Source organism: Aulonocara sp. 'chitande type north' Nkhata Bay, linkage group LG20 (genome assembly GCF_057382095.1).
Source record: "Aulonocara sp. 'chitande type north' Nkhata Bay isolate Kocher_YH1m ecotype deep benthic linkage group LG20, A_spYH_male_GT1.1, whole genome shotgun sequence".
Taxonomy (NCBI): domain Eukaryota; kingdom Metazoa; phylum Chordata; class Actinopteri; order Cichliformes; family Cichlidae; genus Aulonocara; species Aulonocara sp. 'chitande type north' Nkhata Bay.
The window spans coordinates 4,708,110-4,725,854 of record NC_141363.1 but is presented as its reverse complement, the minus strand read 5'-3'; the positions used below and the strand labels follow the sequence as shown (position 1 = coordinate 4,725,854).

Genomic DNA, 17,745 nt, shown 5'->3' with positions numbered 1-17,745 from the left:
CGTGAACACCCATGCACAAGTGCAGCTGCACCTAGCGGAATGATTTATCTCATAATGTGGAAGAAAACAATATATCTGAACTGTCACGTATTTCAGTAAACTACGTCTAACTTTTCACCTCGGTCCAGTGCAGCCAACTCCTAGTGCAGCCCCGGCTCGGTGTGTGTGAGAGCAGCCCAAACTCTGTGTCAAAGGCTCGGAGGGTATGTGGAGGATATGCGCCCTTTCTCATCTGTCTCCTTACGCACCGACTGCTGTAACCCTTTCACTCCAAAACTCAGTACCGAACCACAGGATTCAAGTTAGTAGCCACACTATGCGGCGTCTATAAAGCTCCTAATTCACAGTGTCGTGTCCTCCTTTGCCCGTGAACCTTCAGAAAAGTGAAGATACAGCTCTTACCTTTGTGTCTGATACTCCGTTTCCAATCTTTGGCAGTCTCACGTCCACTGACAAACTGGAACTCGTTGGGGGTGAGCCACTCGCCCCTGTATTTAATTGAGGGTCCCTTACTGCCTTGACACAGTTTATTGATATAAAGCAAAGCCTTGTTTTCCCCGCACTCCACCTCAATGCAAGGCTCCCCGTTGTCGAAGAAGGGCTGAAAGTCGGGGATGGAGGAGAACCTCTCTACCATTAAGTCGTCCGTGTGATGGTGGAGGTGCTGGTGATGCAGCGCCGAGTCGTGGAGCCCCAAGTACGCGCGATGATGGGCGAAAATGTGGTCGTAGGGCGGCGGATGCGGGGTCACCACGGGGATAGCGGTGGCATTTAAAGGGGCCAAGTATTCAGAGGGGTTGAACGCAGTCAATGCCATGTCGTCTCCATCCAGCCTCTCCTTCTTGATGGCAGGCATGTTAGTGGGAGCCGAGCGCCGGTAACAAGTGAAAAGCTGCTGCTCGCCCGATCCAACTTGAGCGTCCTCTTCGTCTGCGAGTTGGGCTGACCCAGACTTGGAGACGCGCCGCTTGGTTTTACGCAGTCCCGTGTCGCCGAGAGACAGCGGTCTGATGAAGTTGCCGGATAGATTCCCATTCAGTAGTTTCCAGCTCGCAGCGGCAGCAGCGCTCTCCGCCAGCCTCACAGCTCCTACCTCCCACATTTAATCACACTCGCTCTGTTAATACCTGACATGCTGGGCAGCCCTGAGCCCCTCACACTCTCCTACCTGCTCTAATCAGTAGCGGCCACGTTTTACCTCGCACTTCTTAGCGTTTGAGAATTTTAAAAGTGGGAGTTTTCTTTTCTTTTTTTAATATCCACCGAGTAGAGGTAAACCAATCGCCAGTGCAATCTTAAAAAAAAAAAAAAAAAAGCGATTCTGTTGTGGAAACTTGGGGGAGATGTAACGAGCCCAAATGTTACAGCCAATAATAAGAAGCCGATAAGAGTGCGTGTTTTATTTCAATTAAACCACAGTTATATGTGCCACTGATCAGAAACGCGCCCCAATATTATTATTAGTAATAATAATAAAATATGAGACTTAATAATCCTTAGTGTCTGCGCAAACGTTGGTGCGGTTTAAAGTTTGGTAAGAGTTGTTAGTTTTTAACCCCTGTGTATGTCGCTGAAGTCACGCTGAAGTTCACAGACCCAGACCAAACAAGATTTGCACTCTCCGCCGCTTCTCAACTTGGCCCATTTAAACAGCGGAGGCTAGGCGAGACCCACACAGAGGGAGGGGGGTACCGCGAGGGACGGCACTTCAGTGCGTAAAATGGAGGAACCACCACGAGGAAGTAAACTGTCTCCACCTATTTAACTAACTCTTAAACTTCTTTCAGCTCTTTCCTTCTGTTTACCCAAAAGCTCACAATCATATAATTATTAAGTGGAACACTGACACAAAATCGCACTCATACAATTTAATAACTGAAGCAAAATTCAACCCAAAAATATGCCTTTCGTGTCATTTTAAACTTCACTATTAGAGGAACTGCTCCAAATTTTGCTTTGGCCATTGTTTTTAGCCAACAACAACAAAAAAGGCCAGTTTTACTCACATTTTCAACTTGTAATCACTTCATCATCATATAATTTCACAGCTCTAAAGTAGTCCTTTACTATTAACCTAGCCTATACAAAAGAAATGGACTGCTGGATGGACGTCAGAGACCACCAGATCCACACATGGCCACTGCTGTGTTCAGTTTTGGTGTCTAAATTCAACCATCTTATTTGTTATACTTCACCTACTATGACCCCGTTCTGCCCTCTCCCGCCACACCTGCTGCAGTGTCTTTATGCGAGCCGCCACTTTCAGCGCTGAACACATTTTCACCTGTTAAGCTCTCTACATGTTCTATTTTTGGTGTTAACCTTGTGCTTCTATTTATTATAATAAAAAAACAAAGCAAAACAAGATTGATATCATTTTCAGGTATTACAAAAACAGCAAAATAGTGAGCTGTTAGACGTGTGCTTAATAACTAAGTTAATGGAAAACTTGTTTTTTTTGTGTTTTGTCCTTTATATAGCTTCTTTTTTGATGTAGACAGGAAATACAAAGACAGACACTGGTGTGACATGCAATAAAGGTCAAATTATGGACTAAAAATATATTTTTGTGGTCTAAGACTATTTTGTCCTCAATACAGTCATAAGTAACGGCGGTTTGTTTGAGTAAAAGTGTTAAAATTGAACTAAACTCAATCATCATATAGCAAATTTAAAAAGGTTGGTCTTATATGTAACCACTGCTGCAGACTTTTGTTTCTTTAACTGGAGTATAACCCAAAACCTGGAACCATACGTTCTGAAAGCACTTTCTCTCCACGCTGTCTGCAGGGTAGGCTCCCCTGAGCTCCTGGAGCTTATGAGCAAGACCACATCTGACCCCCATCAGTGAAGAACCACCCAGGTGGATCCACCACCACCAACACATGGAATAGCCATTCCAGCAGCAGAGGTGGGGTCTAAAGCGCTGTGTGTCAAGAGCTTATAAATCAGGCCAAACTGCCTCTGACACACACAGGAAAGAGGCACGCCACACCGCAGGCGGAAGCGCTGCACGGGAAGGCCGGAGTCCACAGCCCGGGCCAAAACTGGTATAAAAGCCTCCAGCCACGACCAAGCAGGCAAACACACAGCAGACATGTATAAAAACAGATGCCAGCTACCTCACTGAAGATGATGACAGGCTGTAGATTGACATTTTTCCCTTTGGATATGAGAAGCTGTGATGTCTGAAGGGAAAAGTAATGGAATTAGTGGGTTTGTGGATTAGGAAGAGACCAAAACAGATGTTACATTCACAGCTAAGGAAGAAAAAAGTGACCTGAGATCACTTCTCTGAAAAGCCTCGCCTGAAACAGAAAGAAAAAAAAAAATCCAATCAAACATTTTTCGACATATCTTTCCACGTGATGGTGAGCTCGCCGAAAAGCAGCACTGACATTAATTATGAACTGCTGACATTTATGGCATATGTTTAAAAAGTCGTTTCTAGGAAGTGGAACACTGCATTTCAGATTAGAAGCTCTGATACTTTATCAAAGCGGGCCTCACCGCAGCAAAATGTCTCGATGGAAACCTTGTTGATAAGTGCGTTGGTGCTAGAGGCTGCACCGTCGGGAGAGCCCTGATGAAACTAGTCATAAAGGGGACACCCATTACTTACACCCACTGCCCATCCTTGAATGTGACTCATTCAAGGGGTTCCCCAAACTTTAGTGACGACACCTCAACTTTCACATCTTCAAAAAATTGGTTTGGTGTTAAATGAGTAAAACTTTCCATCAGCAACCTGTGCGTCTTACATAAAAAAAAATGCAAAAAAAAAAAAAAAACAACCTCTTGATTTGATGGGGAAACCTTGCTCAACCTTTCTACCTCCTTTAACCTTTTTACTTCCTTTTTGCAGTTTGCAGTGTGGAAGAGTCTCGTGTACAATAGAAAAGAAAATACCAAAGAAAAACCCACACCTGCTCATACACCTCATAAATTTACAGTGAAACAGAAAATCCCAGCATCAATGTATAATGGCTATATTACAGTAAAATGGTATCTTATTTTAGTTAACAGAGCGTTACCTCTGCTTGTGTTGCTTTTGAGCTAAAAAGAAAAAAAAAAAAGAAGTTAATTCTGTTACATTTGAAACCAATTTAGAGTAGAAATAACCCACAGGGCATAAAGTCAGGCAGCTTTGCTTGTGTAGGAGCTTTAATAAAATGTGTTGTAGATTCTACAAAAAAGTACCTCCCACAAAGATGATATAAACATTAGTTCTTTTGATATAATTAACTTTTTGTTGCCAAATACTTCTTCACTCTGTGACTTTCTGTGTTTCCTGAGATGTCTCTGAGCAGCCTACACAGACGCACACTTGTGCATCTTTCAGCTATGACGTACTCTAGTCAAGCCTTGCACTCGCACAGCAAAACACTGGTGGAGATATTAGCATCACCTCAGCTTAGAGTTTCTCAGTCTCATGCTAAACACCTGTTCACATGTGAATAAACTGGTGAGCCTGCAGTACAAACCCTTAGATTAGAAATGAGATACCGACTGATTTAACAACCCCAAAATATACATAGAAAGCAAACCAATAGCCCACTAAGGAACAAGAGAGACTTTAACACTACTGAATTTTTCTCTTCAGGTTGGTCACTAAACTTAATACAGACACCGCTTCACTGCACTGTTTGTGTATTTTCTTTTGACATTTCATCACTGTAATATTTTTAAATGATAAATTAAACATTCATATTGCTAAATTACACTGTTGCTTTCTGGAAATTCTGTCTATGAGCGCTACATTACGCAGAGGATAAGCTGTCTACAAAACTTCAAAAACGCAGAGATCAGTCCTCCCCTGTAAACCATAAAGGATGTTTACACAAACTGTTGGGGTCGGCTTATTTGGCCGTGTGGGCTAATGAAGCACAACTTTTGTCAGTCTTCAAAGTGTGTTTTACAGCCATTCTCTCTCCCTGTCGTCCGGCGGGAACCCCCCTAGAGCGGCCTCCGCCTCTGCGCCGTTGTTGGCAGCGGCCCGGAGCCGCAGCGCTGCCGGCGGGGGAGAGTGGTAATAAATAACCCGGGGAGAGGAGCGGAGACCGCCGGGCGGTGCACAGTCTGACCTGACAAATACTCACTGGAAAACCATCAGAGAGCGAGAGCCCACCCCTAGCGCTTGGAGCCAGCCTTTCAGACATGAGCTGCAAAATATATAGGCCTGCCCCTACTGGAAAAAACAAGGAGAGGAAGAAGACAGAAGCGTCTCCGTCTCTCCCCCCGCATTCACATCCAGACACCGCCGGAGACACGGCGAGAGTAATTAACTATTTAAAGTTCCTTCTGAAAGCATCAAAGTACGCCCTGTCCAAATCCACTATGGCAAAATAGGAGACGATAAACAAGTCAGAGGAAGTTACAGGAAGATTAAACTATTTTAAGTTTTGCTTGACATGGAAATGACCCAGTTAGCCTGAATTTAACCCACAAGTTCACTAATGTTCTGCCTTGTTTGCTAACTGTAACTGGTGAACTTAGGTTCACAATTTCAAAAATGTCCTTGATTAAAAATGAGCATATTTTAGTGCCTATACCCCAAACTTCCAATGTTATCCCATTAGTTTTATGATAACGCCTTTGCGTGCGATTGCATTGCAACTGTACTGTTAAGGATTATGGACATGCAACCTACAGACACGCATTTGTGCAGTCCTCTAAAAAAGAAAACCAGCCACAGACTGTATAAAACACTCAGGTAGCTTCCCAGCTGGAAAAATTAAGCCCATGTTGAAGTGTGCTCAACTTGCATTTCATCTGAAAACCACCAGAGAGCAACAGCTGTGGTTTCAAACACACTTCCTGTCCATTAGAAGTTTACTGGAAAACAGCTTCCTGCGTTGACCTCTCAACAGTTTCATGTTGAGTTTGAGCTCAGTCAGTCATTTTGAGTCATAGCGAATAAAAAAACAACTCTAAATTAAGGATAATCTGTGATCATGAAACCATATAATCATTAGCTAACGCCTTGCGATTGACAAACTGTTGCTAATAAGCGTGTAACTTTACACAGAGACCCACCCATCTCTACCACATCCATTTTTTTTTTTTTGGGCAACCAGAAAAGCTCATCTCAAAGTTTCAAAACGGGACTTCAAAAACAGCAGCTACGCCCATCTTTTATAGCGTCTATGCCAACAGCAAAGCCCAATCAGACTGATATGGTTTTCTAGGTTAAATGCTGATTTGTTAAAAATTGTGCCTGAGCAGGAAAGAGAAATAGTGCAATTTACCAAGTACAGACCAAAGATTTTAAAAATAACACAAGCAGCTCAAAAAGTGCCCCAGTGGACACCTTTCATTTGGTTTCACTTCAGCTCTTATGTTATACAACTTTGGTTTTATACACAGCTGACTGCAGGACCAACAGAAAAATCAAGAGGACCTCACGGCCAGTTGTTGACCCCACGACTTTTTACAGAGTGACAGTGGAAAGCTACATCGTGTAGACTCCTGCAAAGCTATGCACCACCCACGCACAACCATTTGTTTACTTTAATAGGTTCCTAAAATCCTAAAAAAAAAAATAATAATAACAGTAATAATTATCCCATCTAGATGAGCAGTGTTTTGAACAATATCAATACACAAACACTAAAAAAAATAACATCCAGCACTGCCAAGAGCATACTCAAGTACCAGGTGGCAATATGACCCTAACTCTACAGAAATGTTGTCCCAGTCACAAGCCTCGTGCAAACAATAACAAGAATCACAGTCTTGCATCATAAAAGATGATAAAGATGCCTACTTTTGATGTTGCAATAAAAAAATCTTTGTTTTCCTTGCTCACATGTAAACAGAGAAAAGGAATTTCTTAAAGTCAAGTTTCCAAAAGCTCAGTTTTCAGTGACCCAAAATGGCATGCAAGTATGTACGAAAGGCCAAAACACATAGATAAACCTACGTTTTCTAAAACACCCGTGTACGTGTGGAAAGGACTGAAGAAATTTCAGAACATCATTTTAAAAATGTTTCTACTTTACTTTTGCTAGTTTTTGTCGAAACCACAGCATCAACAATACACAAGCTGTTAGTCAGCAGCTAAAAACACTAAGGTGAAATTAATACCTTTGCAGACAGATAACTGACCAAAGTTGTGGTGTTAAGCCTTAGCTATTTCATTCTGTAGTTTACGGGGGTTCTCTTGATACATATATCAATCCATCGTCTCCTGTTTATCCAATTCAGGTTTGGGGTGGAACCCATCCCTGTTGACCCAGTGCAAGAGGTTGGCTACACCCTAGACAGGTTGCCAGTCTATGGCACGGCTAACACAGTGACAAAAAACATTCACGCTGGCATGAGTCAGTGTACCCTAATACATGGTTTAAAATCACCAATCAACCTAAAGTGCAGATATCTGACAAACTCCACACAAAAAGGGCCCAACTGGAATCAAACTCAGGACCTTCTTGCTGTGTTAACCACCACACTATTATGCTGCCCAACTAAATTAGTATTAATAGTCATTTAACTGTAGCCTGTAACATCATGCAAGAGCACAAAGACCACATGGATTGGAGTCACTTAGTTCAGATTTCCAGTTGGTGCCATCAACCAATTGGATAGGCCTAACCTAAACATGTGATGTAGCGCTACACCCCATTTTTGTATACATTTTTGTTTTAGATGGATCAAAGTAGTGAAAAATTGGGGACCACGGATTTTTCAATTATTAGAAGCAACTGTTGGACCAGTTGTCACAGCCACAAGGAGGTTTATTCAACGTAAACAAGACTAAACGTCTGACTCATAGGCCATCACCCAACCACGATGCTCTGCCCCTTCCTGCAAGAGGAACCAGCTGTGAGTAGTGCACTGATAATAACACCAGCATTTTAAGTATAGAGAATATGGTATTATAATCAGGATCCTTTAGCGTACACTGACTCATTAGTCTTAGAGATGCATCACTTCAATCAGGAGGAGATCATTTACATATGAGTCAAACAAGGGAATTCCCGTCATCACCCCTAAACAGTTGCGAGCTAAATAAAGATGTTATAAAGCAAGGCCCGTGATATGATGCAAACAGCAGGTTCAGTGAGCTTACGCTACCTGAATAGAAGCTGTTGCCACATCTTATGAGTTGTTCTGAAGAAAAACAAGGGAATTAGTATTTTGGCTCATTTGCTGGGTTCAAGTTTTGTTCCCCCCCCAAATTGTGCCTTTTGTATAATTGCTTTAACATGACAGCTAACATTAAAATGTTCTGCGACCTGCGAAGTTTCACCTTAGTAGAAAGAAAAAGTCTTCATCCGTATTTGAAAAATACTTTTTGTATTTATTCTTTTTTTGTCCTCAGCTTCTTTGATAGTCAAAATGTGAATAATTAAATGATAATAACATAACTGATATAATCAAGGCAGTGGATGGAAACACAAGTTAATAACTAAACTAAAATGAGTACATTTCTCAGTTGCTTTCTGTACAGTTATTTTTTTTATGCGTTTGTCATCTCGGTAAATTCCCACTAACATTCAAGCAGAAGCTCTTGTTACAGTGAATACTTTGCATCTTACAATTCATCCTTCCTCTCATCACATACTTGATGGTCATCATTACTAGTATCCGACTAGCTGGTGACGCTAGTCGGAGTACAAATTTCCAGATTAGTGAATTTAGTTTGGTTCTTCTGCGGCTTTGAAGAACCAAACAATCTGTATTAGCATAACTGTGATCACACAGCTGGTCTTGGCTCTTTTAAGCAAAACATGGAGAAATATTAAGACTTTCAGTATCCAGGGATGTCAGACCTGTATTAGATAACAGGCTGTGACTGTTTTGGCATGGGCTAGGATAGAGAATATGAAGACTAAGATTTCTTTGGTACTTCACTCTACTGTCACACAGCTCATCACCTCTGCTCCGTAGACCTACACATTCTTCTCAACAAGCTCCATTTTAAAAGGAGAAAAAAAACTGTATTTTAATCAGAGTCTTCATAGAAGCAGTTTCATTTGAGTCGTGTGACACAACGGCTACTGTTTTAATTAATCTACCCGTCTGTAGATGTTACAATATTGTTATAAGGTTTTGTTTTTCTGCCTCTTTTCCTCCTTCCTATATTCATTGTTCTACTGTGGCTGTTGGTGGTTTCTGTCCTGGGGTTGAACCTCTTGCTGTGAGCCATTCCTCCCGCACCTGTTTGTAATGAAGTCATCAGTCGGCAGTTCCTCAGCACTGTCCCCATCAACATGGTGACACTTAGACCGCCTTTGTGTTAAACCTGTTTTCAAATAAAGACTAGTGTACTTACCTTATATCTCAGTGCTCTCCATAGTAACCTACCTGGAAACCTCGTCCGAACCCTGTCTATTTGGGAGCCCACTGACCTGCAGTCTGGTGATAGCTCCAACAATTCTGCTTCCTTTTGGCACCACCTCAGCAACCAGAGGAGCTGCTTACCTGCACTCAGCCTGCATTTCCCCTCTACACCCATTCGCTTCTCTGGAAACTCACCTGCCGACCCAGAAACCCACCCACGCTCTGTCTCCCTGTCAATTTAGAGCTCCGGCAATCCATTCCTCGTTGATCCTGCTTACAATTCCTTGTCTCCGGTTCACCAACAATCCATCACGCTTCTTGGGTCCTGATCATGGCAGATATACACCTACTGAAACAACACAGTGCGTACAAACCTAACCTACCCAACTCTATTAAATGTGTGTTGGAATCACACACCGGACATAGGACACTTTCACAGATGACCTACAGCCCAACACTGTGCCGGGACACTTCCAGGGCAGATGCAAATGGAGGGTTTGAGCTGCTGCTGCTCAGCTAAAGAGCAAGCTAAAGGCTAAAGGAGAGGGAAAAGGTGCACTTATAATAAACCTGTCTCATTGTGGATGAATCAGATTTCTGGAACAGAACTAATGAAACAGAGTTGATGATTCTTCCATCATAATCCTCAGAGTACACCGCGCACAGGTTAGCAGGAGCTCACTTTGGTATTTCATTAATAATGCACACAAGGCTTTTGGGTTATCCAAATTAACACAAAACAGCAACAACACATTGGTGTTAAAATTTCTACTCTATATTTCAACACATTTTTAACACTGTACAGCTGTGATATAATAAAATGAGTAACAATGGTAAACAGCCCTTGCATAAGGACACACAATCCCTAGTATCAGCAAGATGGAGATTACGATCGAGCGAGTATATCAGTTTGTTTGTTTGTTTTTTTAAACAAAAGAGGGTGACTAAAACAAATTATAAAAAAATCTGGGCCATTATAAAAATTAAAAATCCTAACCTGCCCTTGATACCGATTTCATCTTTCTCCACGTTTCAGACTCGCTTTGGTTCTTTTGGCATTCACAGAGTATGGCACCTCTTGGTTCAGGTCAAACTTCTGTTGTAGTAGTTGTTCCTGTTCGGTGTTATTTGCTCCAGTAAAAGGATGCTACCTTTGCTGATTCATTTTCATTTGATCTAGACCTGAAACTTCTCAAGGGACCGCAGGGAGTTTGGCTCTTCTAAATTGGAATTTGTGGAATTTAATATCACAAACGTTCAGAGAGGATACAGTCTCCGAGGCCTTGACTCTACCTCTGTTAGCAGACACAGAAAATGATCAAAAATCACAAGATGGGGGAAGAAAAAAAATGATAGATCAAAAGTGCCAGATTCTAACAAGTCTTTGGAAAGGAAAGCACAAAATTTATCAATTCAAAGCATTCTTGTCTACAGCATTTTCAATATGTGCAGAGTGCTACAACGGCAGCTTTTCTGGCTCCTGTTTGCAGTCTCTAAACACCTGCAACAAAAATCAGCAGCTTCTTCAAAGCGGTTTAAGTCATGTTTTCCTTTCATTTTGCTTTTTAAAACATTTTTAACACTGCATTGGCCTGTGAACACAAAGAGACCACTCTGCTATTTTTGTGGTGTAACCTGGGCCTAAAGCTAAATCTTTAACCAAACAGTCGTCCAAAAAACTAGCCTAAAATAAGTTTGAAAACTGCACAAGTGTGAGATCAACACAGTCTTGTAACTCCAGAATTTCAGAGTTGGCAAGCAGGCGGAGAAACATTAAACCCAGGGGGAGGGCTGGGGAGTGGAGGGGAGGGGGGGTTATGCTGTCGTGCCGGCGCCCTTGGCCTCCCCCAGTGGATCTGGGGGGTCAGGCGGCTGTCTGTGATCCCACACAGCGGCTCTTCCACATGGGATTTATTTTCTTGCTGGATGGGCAGGCAGGCGGCCCAAGAGGATTCTCATTTTAGACCAGCGTCTGTAGCTGTCAACGCCAGCCGACAGAGGCGAGCGGACACCCGACCCCGAGTATCCTCCCTCAACACTCCCCTTTGGACTGTCTCCCCTCCTCCTCCTTGTATTCCCTGTTCACACACAGAAAAAGCACACAGACACTGAGCATGCACACATACACACACACACACAAAATAATGATTTCACAGCCTCTCGTTTTCTTTAAATAAAACCTCCACTTACGTTATGATGTGGCTGGAAATTATAACATTTAAAAAAATTCAGCATGACTGTTTATTCAGTTTTGCATTCAAAGCCATTTTTTTGCAGTTTAGCAGGAGTCCTTATCTTTGATTGTAATGCTGTGTGGTGAACTCAACTGAAAGCCTCGACGAGCAATGAGCCAGGTCTATCTAGCAAAAAAAAAAAAATGCACAGCGTCTCCCCTTCCTCCCAAGCGCCGTTAATAATTCGTGCAGTAAAAGATAGCATGCCTCTCTGAGTTTGTGGGAGTTATTGGCACAGTATTCCCCACCATATTTGTGCGAGGCAGTGATAGGAACATAAATTATTTCTTATCTCTTCCGCAATCCATTTTTCAAAGGGCTCACTCTGTGTTTGAAGGGTAGCAGCGCCGGCAGCCAAAGCCCAGATAGTCGGCTACATTAGCCTTCAAGAGATCCGACTTCGTGATTTCAAACAATGCAATAAAAACAGAACTAATTGATATGGGCAGTACCATATATGACCACAATTTAATACCAAATTAGGCCTCTGGAATCCAACAAAAGATCAAAACAATGGTCACCATTTCCACCACAGCAAAGGCAGGCACTGTGAGATCATTAAGTTAAATGAATGGCAATGCAGCTGTGGATCTAAGAGGTAAGCCCTTGAATGTTAAATATTTCTAGATTTTCTACAAGATTTAACAGTGGACCAAAAATGGACTCTTTGTCCAAACTAGTGATTTAAAGAATTTCTAAATTATAGGTTTTTTTGCATGTGGAAATTGGACAATGTTGGGTAAATAAATTCTCTCAATTAGATATGTTGAAATAGTTGTCTTCTATCCGCTGAGCTGCCAAATAAAACTGAAAAGACAGTATATAATCACGCTGATGCCTTTGGAAGACACCAAAAGATTCAACCTTCTGAAAAGAGAAATACTTTTAAGGCGCCTGTTTTCCATAACAAGGCCCCTTCTGGGGTCAAGAGTTTCTCTCTCGGATGAAATCATGCAAAAAGAAACACAAGAAAAGTTTTAAGGGAAAGTGGAAAAAGTCGAGCAGTGACTTGACCTGGTCAGCTGTGTGAACGCAGCTCTGAATCGGAACATTTTCTGGAAACTCTTCACAAGCAGTGCTGGTTATCAGTCTCAGCAGTTTAGACGTGTTTTACAGTTCAGCCTGATCTGCTGAGAGAAAATGACAAATGATAAATATCAAACCCTCCTCTGCAAAGCATTAATGTCTGCTTGCAAAGAATAAACCCTAGCTCTCCCAGCTACTATTGATTTTTTTCCTGTGTGTGATGTGAAACCAGCAATCAGCACTGCGGTTCAAAATAGCCCTGAAACTGGAGCCGAGACGTCAATGAGTCGCCAACACATTTCAATTAGTGAGCCGCCCTGGCCGATCTCTCCCCTGGGGCACAAAGCACAGAGGGCCCAAGTCAACATATGGTCCTGCATTGGCTTAAACGAATCTGATAAGCCACTGAGCGGGAATTTATGTATGCCACAGCTATTTGTCTAATACTAGGTACAAATTGTAAGCTAAAAAACAAAAACAAAAAACAACTGCATGCATCTGGAATTAAAAGCAACTACAGTCTCTGAAGGCCTTTAAAGAGTCTGGGTTGTTTGACACGGGTGGCTTCCGGTCAAAAGACGCATGGAGGGATAAGAATTCAGCCAATGTAATGTGAGCTGGTAGCAGCTCACATGACATAATTTTAAGAAGTGAAATTATAGCCCATCAGTGTTTAACTTTTAATTTACCTATTTAGAAAACCTGCTTTCATTCATAATGAGCCCGTGGCAGCGCTATCTAACACCCAGAGGATGATTTACAACTTAATCTTCCGTACGGATTTTGGTGTAAGCTACTTATCTCAGGCTGTAGTTTTGTTTCTCGTTGAATAGTGTTAGGAAAAACAAGAGTATAAGTAGATTTCACATTTGCAGTACTGAATTTAACTTCGCTAACAAGTTAAAAACAATAGTATTTTGCTCCATGTGAACACAGTTCAGTTGTTTCCTTTAAATTAAAAGTGTTGGGCAAGTTTAAAGGGGCTACTGTATATGTGGGTGTTTTATTTTGAAAGTCTCAGCCTGTCCTGCACTGAAAAAAAGGGACTGGCCATCTCTTGGATTTATGTAAGCATCTTGCATGTATTTAACACAATTGCCTCATGTTTTAAAGATAAATGTAACTATATAGTGTAAAAACGACATGATATGCAGAAAGGGTGTATTAAATTGTTCATATCATGTTCAGGTGAAGTAAGTCAATAAGATAGCAACGTTAAATCTCGTGAAACCACGCGTGATTTCATCTCGCGGGCTTTGGATCGTGGTTTAAAAAATGCATCCATCTCAGTCAAGTCGAGCAGCCAACTCTACGTTTTTTGGTATGTCTTGATTTTTTGAATTAATATTTACCATATTTCAGCCAAATGTAGTTAAACGTCTAAAGTGCCGCCATGTAACATGCTAAAAAAGAGCCGTTAGCTTATTTGCTGTTTTATCTGTTGTCAAAGAATTGGCGCTTTTTCATTTGAATTTGTCTTTGGCACAAGAGCCGTAATATCACATTAAACCTAATTGCGAGGCACTCATAACATAATTTGGTTTTCTGTGTGAATAGATTTGTCAACTGACTCTTCAGTTACATTGTGTATTTACTGCACCGTGGTGTTAGTGAGATTTTGGACATTGAACAGCTTTAGCTAATATCATCAGCGGTATTATGCTAGCTTACATCCCTACCCCTCCTGCCCTCACCTGCTGTCCTTTTGTTTTTGTTTTTGTTTTTGTTGATGCACATTGAGAGACCACATCTATTCTGCATTTCACCAGGAGTCAGCTGATGGATTGTGGGTTCAAGGTGTTATGGTAAGAAAGTATATTCTATTTTCGCTTAAGGTTTCTGTAACTTAATTATAATAGGTTTTTTATAATTATTAGGTGCATGCATACTCAAATAGACCACCCTATTAATACAACTGAGAAATCCAAAATCTGCCATAGGTTTAACTTATACCTGTATGTATTGTCAGAAAGGTGATTACTGGACTCACATTAATGCACACTTGAACTAAAATGAGGTTGTAACTTGTGGGTTCTTGGGTTGCAAATCAGAAACAAACATCTTTGGATTTTTTTTAATCCCATAAGATCTGGAAGCACAGTTTTTATTCAACAAAACATTACTGATTATTAACCAAGCACAGTGCCTGCTGTTATTTCAAAATAATTTTATGTCATTTCAGATGAAATGCAGCATTCCAGTGCATCCCAACCATGCCTTTACAGTCAAGGTTTCTGACGGAGCTGAGTTTCTCTCTGACAGTCTGCTGAAAGTGTTTGCAAAGTGATCGGGGGAACAGGGCACAAAGCTAAAGGATGTAGCTGCCATAATGACAGTAAGAACTTTAAAATTCTTTAACTACAAAGTGTATATGTATTGCATTAGGTCAGTAAAAGATTTTTATGCTGCATCCATTGAAACAGTCAACTATTACCTGTGAGTACTGATTCCACCGAAAGGATGCCATAATTTTCGTCATGCATTTACTGGCCCACTGAGAAAAATTGATCTTTTTAAAAAAATAAATGTTCTGGAAACTATATATCCATAAAGTTGATGTCAAACAGGAACTTTTGATATTGCTTTGTAGATGCTGGTGTTGCATGTTGACTGGTTTAAGTTTTTGTCTGGGATCATTTTCTTCTGTGCTACTGAAAAGTTCACAAATCTCTGTTTTCTTTGTTATAATACTTTAGGATGACATTAATGCTCGAAGGGAGTCCCTCATCAAAGTGCTCCGCATCTGTGTGAAAGACAATTGCAACATCTTGGTGCAGGAGTTCATGGTGAGTGTTTTATGAGTAGATTGTGGCTTTGCAACATTTAAAAATGCATTTAGTTATCCACTTGATCCTCATTGGACTGGTTAGGACCAGTAGTCCTCTTTAATAATTTGAAGTTCACATGAGGCCTGGTAGTGAACTCGGCCGCCGGCCCTTGAGGCCCCACCCCTGTATTAGGGGTCACATCAGTGTGAAAAAACTTTAAATTTGTCATTCTAGTGAACAAAGGAAAATCCCACCAATATTTACATTAGCTTTTGTTTGAAAAAAAAAAAAAAAGACCAACAGCTAACCAAATTGTGGGGCTGAAAGTCTAAATTCTAACATCTTCTGAGTGACAAAACCTGGATTTCTGATGGGCCGGTGTCTTTCTAACAAAAACGAATGTAAAATTATGTTTTTCACCCTCTCTTAGAAACTCTGTTAGACCATGAATGGCAGCATGGCAGGCCACTCTTTGGCTATAGCTATTTACTATGTTGCTTGCATTGGTTTAAATTACTCTAACATTAGAACTGGTAGATTCAAAAGAGATGAGTTTAAAAGGGAATCTTAAAAAAATGTTTTGTGTTTAACCAGGACTTGACTGAGGCCACTGCACAGATTGAGAAAACCACAATGAACATCTGTCTCCAGAGGATGCACCAGGCAATGACTTTTCTGATGTTGGCATCATCATCGAGGGTATAGTAGTTCTTCAAGATCTGGATAACGTGACCTTTGCAGTAGCCATGCTGTTTGGACCTTTTTTATTCCTTCAATATGAGTTACCCATCACAACTCTGCTACACTTTTGAGGTGATTCAAAGGGTGGTAATGGAGTTGGAAGCAACTCAGCGCTCAAGAAAAGTTCACAACTAAGACAAAACTGCTCCTGCAATGAAAGCTCACTGTTATGCATGTGAGGTGACCAGCTCTAGGTGAGAAGACATTTAAATCTCACACTTGTTCTGCTGCATTTTTGAAGCTCAATTCCAGGAACAGATCGCAGGGTTCATTTTTATATACACTGCAACTGCCATGGGGACGAGCCGTTTTTTTGTTGTTGTTTGTTTTTCCTTTTACTCTGTACAAGTTCTCTGTTTGGCAGCATTTTTAAATTTCTCTTTGTATTTTTTCTTTCTTTTACTAGTGAAGAGATGTAGCATGAACAGTTATGCAGTCTAAATATCCCATATGGGCCGTGTGAAATGGTATTTTCAGTTTCATTCAGTTGAAGTAAGGAACGTTGAATATTTCTAAGTGTGCTGTTTTGAACCAAGATGTCACAGTATGATTAGTGCTGTAATTTTTGACAGTCACTGTATCAATGTTATTTTTGCATCTCTTGAATAAAGGTTTTGACCTGCAAGTGCTAATTTCTTTAGTTATTGGGGTAAAATGGGTAATGTTAATAGGAAGGTGTTTGCCAATTCAGTAACCTAATTTAATGTTAATGGAAACTAACATTACCTCAAATTGTTTAGTTATAATTGTTGTTTAACTGAATCTTGACGTCAGAGGCCTTAAATAGAATGTTTTGATTTGTTCTTTCCCAACATTTTTCAAAAGAAAGAGTCTAATTTCTTTGCTGTGATTGATTCCAGAGAACACGGAAGAACTGACATTATTTAACTGTTGGTTTATATAGATTCAGTAGTGGAGTAATGTCAGTTTAATTCTTTACCTACTGTCAATGCAGTGAAATTAGACATTTTGTTTTGAAAGGTTACTGGTGGATGCCAGCAACCATCTTGGAAGAGGACAATATAATCTGTTATAAGGCCTCCATTTGAAAATTGTGTATTTGATACTAGAATATAATAGCAAAATGTAATTTGAAGATAACATGTAGTATTTAAGTGACCAAGTAGTATTGGGTAAAAGTTATTGAATGGTGTTGGGATAAAGTGAGAAAATTGTGAAGGATTAAAATATTTCAAGAGCTCAAATTACTTCATCAAAACATGTTTAAGTCACATTTTATCAACACAAATTGCACAGGTTTATTGAACATGAATAAATTGTGTTAATTTAACTCAATTGTTTAAGTTGCTGCCAAAGCAAAACATCTGTGTGCAACAAATGTCCACCATTGAATTAAGTAAATCCAACAACATATTTTTTTCAGTGTGTCTCAAGATTCCCTATCAGCAGTGGTAGTCCTCAACGTCATCCAGAGCTGCCTCTCCTGCAAGTCTCCTGTCTTGTCCTGACTCGAACTCTTGGACTGTGTCGATATTTTGTATCGTTTTCTATTTGTCAAGACCAAGAACCCAACATGGCATTTAAGATTTGGAGCTGAGGACACTGCTCCTTTGTATCATTTAGTGAGACAGGGATCACCATTAGCAATGGCGGTCCAAAGCAAAGTAGGAGTCTGTCCACTGAATAACAGGGGACCGCCACATAAGTCAGAAGGCCAACCTGGACTTGGG

The 17,745-nt window shown here is 40.8% G+C and overlaps 1 protein-coding gene and 1 long non-coding RNA gene across 6 annotated transcripts in view; one reads left to right on the top strand and one right to left on the bottom strand.

Annotated features, from left to right (window-relative positions):
• The window catches only part of samd11 (sterile alpha motif domain containing 11), a 50,055-nt gene extending 48,448 nt beyond the window's left edge, over nucleotides 1-1,607 (bottom strand). For 2 of the 5 annotated variants that reach the window (XM_086278210.1, XM_086278211.1), the window contains exon 1: nucleotides 403-1,595. In XM_086278210.1, coding sequence (XP_086134336.1) covers nucleotides 403-1,102 — 700 coding nt within the window. In that variant the 5' untranslated portion in view covers nucleotides 1,103-1,595. Of the gene's footprint in view, nucleotides 1-402 lie in introns of all 5 variants that reach the window. The other 3 variants (XM_086278215.1, XM_086278213.1, XM_086278212.1) reach the window with 3 other exon arrangements.
• A 12,069-nt stretch (nucleotides 1,608-13,676) lies between these two features.
• On the top strand, nucleotides 13,677-17,437 carry LOC147304944 (uncharacterized). Its single transcript, XR_015126688.1, has 4 exons — nucleotides 13,677-14,350; nucleotides 14,728-14,880; nucleotides 15,242-15,331; nucleotides 15,908-17,437. It is a non-coding gene; the product is annotated as an uncharacterized LOC147304944 (long non-coding RNA).
• The last annotated feature ends 308 nt before the right edge of the window (nucleotides 17,438-17,745 follow it).